The sequence below is a fragment of the Cynara cardunculus genome (assembly GCF_001531365.2).
Source record: "Cynara cardunculus var. scolymus isolate 2C chromosome LG 14, CcrdV1, whole genome shotgun sequence".
NCBI lineage: Eukaryota > Viridiplantae > Streptophyta > Magnoliopsida > Asterales > Asteraceae > Cynara > Cynara cardunculus.
This window is the reverse complement of record NC_037541.1, coordinates 5,623,481-5,628,346: the sequence shown is the minus strand read 5'-3', so window position 1 is coordinate 5,628,346 and position 4,866 is coordinate 5,623,481. Positions and strand designations below refer to the sequence as shown.

At 35.8% G+C, this 4,866-nt stretch overlaps 1 protein-coding gene across 1 annotated transcript; it reads right to left on the bottom strand.

Annotated features, from left to right (window-relative positions):
* Nucleotides 1-1,404: 1,404 nt before the first annotated feature.
* On the bottom strand, nt 1,405-3,173 carry LOC112527003 (NAC domain-containing protein 43-like). Its single transcript, XM_025137470.1, has 3 exons — nt 2,978-3,173; nt 2,610-2,890; nt 1,405-2,196 (listed from the first exon to the last, which is right to left on the bottom strand). The coding sequence occupies exons 1-3, from the start codon at nt 3,168-3,170 to the stop codon at nt 1,459-1,461; spliced, it is 1,212 nt and encodes a 403-aa protein (XP_024993238.1). The 5' UTR covers nt 3,171-3,173; the 3' UTR covers nt 1,405-1,458.
* Between the last annotated feature and the right edge of the window lie 1,693 nt (nt 3,174-4,866).

Genomic DNA, 4,866 nt, shown 5'->3' with positions numbered 1-4,866 from the left:
GTTCATTTATTATGATTTGAATATTTATGGAATATGAATAGAGTTTATTAATTATGATTAATAATTTATATTAGGAAACAATTAATTGATTAAAAATTGAATGGTTGAGATGAGGGTTGTATAGGGTGTAGGAATGACAAAGGGTGTAGAATAACATCCCTCTATATATATATATATATATATATATATATATAATTTACTAATGTGTGTTTCCTTAAAACAAAGTGGGATTGTGTTACAAAATATAAACTTAAAAGCGTTTATGAGCAACATTTGTGATTGGTACGACGCAGCTAGTGGAGTTGGGTGTGGTGGGTTAGTTGTCTAACAGAAATGTAATCATGTTCAAATGGACGACACACCTCCTCTTTTCATTCGTATGTATGTATATATATACACACACACACATTAAAGAAACCAGGCATTGACCAGTTTTGATCATAATGTTATGCTTTGATCGATCAAGATACTTGTGATAATTTAAAATCCGAAAAATAGCAAGAAATATATATATATATATATATATATATATATATAGTTTGTTTCAAATACAATCCATCACATTTGTACAATCAATGCAACCCAATAAATTGAAATATTTATGAAAATAATAAGAGTTCATTTATTATGATTTAAATATTTATGGAAGATGAATATGGTTCATTAATTATGATGAATACTTTATATTAGGAAACAATCAAAACTTTTATGAAATTACATATTCATCAAATTAAATGGATGGTTGAAATTAGGTTATATTGGTTGTACAAATGTAAAGAGTTATATAATAACCAATCTATATAATATAATATATATATATATATATATATATATATATGAATGTTGATGACGATGGATAATTAAGAGACAGAAAAGTAGCTAACAAAGCGAATGTGGAAGGTTGGAGGGGATAATCCTATCTTTGTTAGTGGTATACCTTCATATCAATTGGAAAAAAGGTGGTCGACTTTTCATACACCTTTTTATATATACGAGCTGAACATTTACTAGCTAGTGAAGCCTTTTCATGGGACCAACCTCGTCTCATTAAATCAACCATCAATCATTTTACAAACATATACATACACAGAGTGTCTTGTCGTACATTCATGATCAAGCTAGCTTATATCGCAACAGTTATATATATATATATATATATGTATATGTACATGTACATGATGATATGTTAGACATATGCATGGTTATTGTGCACCCCACAAATCCATCACCAATACATACATACAAACATATACCTTTATTCACGGATTCTTATTCATTCCTTTTCTATATAATATGTGTGTATAGAATGTTTCTGCCCAGCCCATATGCTACCTAGCCATCAATCACGTTGCAATTGGTCAATTCATGCACCACCCTAAACCCTATTTTATATTATTTTATATTATTCAGTTGTTGTATCATATCTTTCACAGTTTTAACCTCTACGTACGTTTAATTTTATACTGACAAGTGACATAACGGATCCGGGGATGAAGAAGATGAAGATGATCGAGCAAAGCTCCACAGATCTATCTCACTTGTATACGTGGCTTGGTTCGGTCTAGTCGTTGTGGTTGAATCACAGAGCTGCGGTGCTCCAGCTGGCTCATCATGGTCAAGTGGGAAACAGAACTCTTCGTTTGGTTCGCCATAGCAAGTGTACATCTGCTTTGAAGAGTCTACTTGTCCATTCAGCTGACAAGCCACGAGCCGCTCAAGATCTGCCCAATTATCAAGACGCTCTCTTGAGTCATGGTCGTCTACCAGCTGGCTAGTATCTGCGTTTCTTGGTTGTCCGGCTTCTGTCAGGAAGTCGTTTATATGCGGCTTGAAACTCAAGCCTTGATCGAAGCTGGCTGAGGCAGAGCTGTCGTGAGGTGAGAGGGTCATGGTGGGACTTTCGAGCCTTGGAAGGTGGTAGAATCTGTCATTAATAGGGCTAACGAATTGCTGCATAGCATTCTGGTTTGCGGTAAGAGATTCGATTTCTTGCTTGCAAGACCTACCGTTTCCCATGTACACAAGTAATTGATCAAGAACACCATCTTTGTTTAAGGACTGCAACTGGGTTCTTGAATCCATGGAGGCTGATATCGATCTCTGGGGGCTCTCTAGCGCCTTGTGGTAATTTTTCTTCTTGAAAACACGGCAAACCACCCACCCATCTTCTTGAGTAGAATCACACAAGTTAGAACCCTGAATCAAAAAAATCATCATATTAATCAAGGATCCTTCATCAATGGATGTACAGCAAGCTTTTAAGAAAAAGATTCTTAAATAATATAAAAACAAATCATGTTACAGATTTTGAGCATGGATTACAAGTCAAAACTCCAATCAGGTTGGTGGAGTCCTTTGGAAAACCAGTTACGTAGTTTTTGACTTTTTTGCAATCTAAAACTGGTATTTCTTACTTGATTTGATGTTAAATGGGCTATATTTACCGTCAAAATCCATTGAAAATATTCGATTAAACAGAAATCTTCTTGTTAAAGCATATTTTCAAATTTGGAAAATACGTACCAGAGTCGAAAGTCCAATTTGATCAAAAGTGATGGAACTCCAATTATTTAGAATTTAATAACGTCAAGGCCAAATTAAAAACTTACGCAGGCATCTTGGGTAGTAACTACTGTGTTATCATCGAGCCTGTATTCATGCATTATCCAATCAGATTTCTGGCCATGAGGTGCTCTCCCTTTGTAGAACACAAGTGTTTTCCTCATACCAATTCTTGTAAAGCTACTGTAGATGACCTTATCCCTGCCAGTAGCTTTCCAGAAACCTGCAGCAGTGGCTCGATTGGTTCTGGTCCCTGTTGGGTACTTCTTATCTTTGTGGCTAAAGAAGTACCAATCATTTTGGGGGGTGGATCCTATTTTGCACTTCTCTGCCAAAACCCACATGCATATACAATTAATCTTTCATAAAGGATACAAATGAATATCTTACTTGATTAATCATACACGTAGCATACCTTGTATATCCCAAGGCTCAAGCTTGTTAAGATCTACATCACGAATAACATCAAGATCAATCTTCTCATAAGCAACTTTCTTCCTCAAGTAATAGTGAAGAAGCTCTTCTTCGGTGGGATGGAACCGAAACCCTGGAGGCACCTTAGACTGGCCATTAACGTTTACAGACAAATTCATTTCCTCTTCAGACATTACCAGAGAAATTAAAGAGAGAGAATGATAGCAAAAAGATAGAGAGGCGTGGAGTGCATAAAAGTGGTTGCAAGGACATGATTATTTATATAGAAGAGGAGGGAGATGGGTCCAAATAAACTCAACGCATGAAACCTTTTGGTGTATATGATGGCATAAGGGTCCCTAAACTTTCATTTTAACCCGTTTGCGTTTGTATGATAAACACTCACCCGATGGAATTCACACTGTAAAAAATTAAAAATTGGATGGTGAAGTAGGGTAAGAAATGATCATAATGAGGTAGCAGAGTTGGGAGTTGTGGGCATTGTGTGTTGCTACTTTTAGTGTAGGGTCTGCGACTTAGAAAACAACCAACCACCTAAACACCAAAACCATAGAAAGAGAGAGAGAGAGAGAGAGAGAGAGAGAGAGAGAGAGAGAGAGAGGGTGTTGTTAGGACCAGGGGGGGTCCCAAGAAGAAGTAATTGAATAAGAAGGAGTGGGTCCAATGGCGAAGGCAGCGGGAGGCACGCCTACATCTTAACTACGACCTTCGACCTTAAAATCTCTTAGAAAACCACATCTGAAACCACCGCTATCTTCAAATATCTCTCTCTCTCTCATTTTCCTCGTGCAACAACTAGAACAAGAATGAGAGAGAATCGAGAAGATCCATGGCCATGGGGTCGCACCCACTGTTCTTCCATATATACAATACTTTATTAATTATCTTATATTATACATAAACCTGTAGTTAAATTGCAAGCAAGTAATTAAATACCGACATAATTACATCAAGATAATGTAAGAAATCACAGATTTTGTCGAACAAATACGTATTTTTGGTGAACCAAGTAAGACCGCATCATGACAAATGACCCCTTACACTGTTTTAGTATTTGGGTTTCTGGTCCCATTTTGTTATCATTTGATTCTGCGATAATCTTCAACAAATCTTTAGCCACGAAACAAGTATAAATGTATAGATTGCATAATCATCAACTTTTTCAAGAAAGATTCGGAAAACCACCATATATATATTAACCATACATGTATTACTGATAGTCCAAAACCCCGAGTAGCAAGCAACTAACCTACATACACTATTAAGTCTAAATGTACGTATACCCCGTGTAAACGTTTCTATTTTTGAGCACATATACATAAAGGGTTATAGATACAGTCATTAATATAGTCACCGCAAAAGTAGCAGTATAACACATTGATAGATGAAATTAAAAGCCTCTTTAGCGTATGAGTAGAACTACTCATTGGAGGTACCTGCATGGTCGTTTTCAATACACTTAATCATCACGTATGCGTTATATATATATAGTATATATGCAGCGTTATGCAGTGACTATGATGGTTTTTTCGATTCTGTAAACATTTTAACCAAGAATCCCTTGTTTTACGTACATCAATTCAGTCATCCAAATTTTCTTCCTACTTCCAACGTCATGAATACAGACTTTTATAGCATCCGCATCCTCGTAAATGTTTTTCCTTTTCAAACCATACCATTAATTGTTTACTTGCACTGTACTGTAAACAAGATTGATCATCAATTGGAGACCAGCATATAGGTCCATAGATTAATTTGATACAAACTAATATTGTATAAGGACTTCTGCATGCAGATGAAAAGTACTCGACAATTGCAGAAGAACCAAATGCAAACCATTACATTTGTACAACCAATGCAACTCAATTA

Bases quoted from the DNA above. Each gene is read 5' to 3' on its own strand.
- LOC112527003 (XM_025137470.1), bottom strand. From the start codon at position 3,170: ATGTCTGAAGAGGAAATGAATTTGTCTGTAAACGTTAATGGCCAGTCT. The intron at 2,891-2,977 runs GTATGCTACGTG...GGGTTTTGGCAG, and splicing joins TGAGCCTTGGGATATACAAG to AGAAGTGCAAAATAGGATCC. The intron at 2,197-2,609 runs GTAAGTTTTTAA...TTTTTGATTCAG, and splicing joins TTACTACCCAAGATGCCTGC to GGTTCTAACTTGTGTGATTC.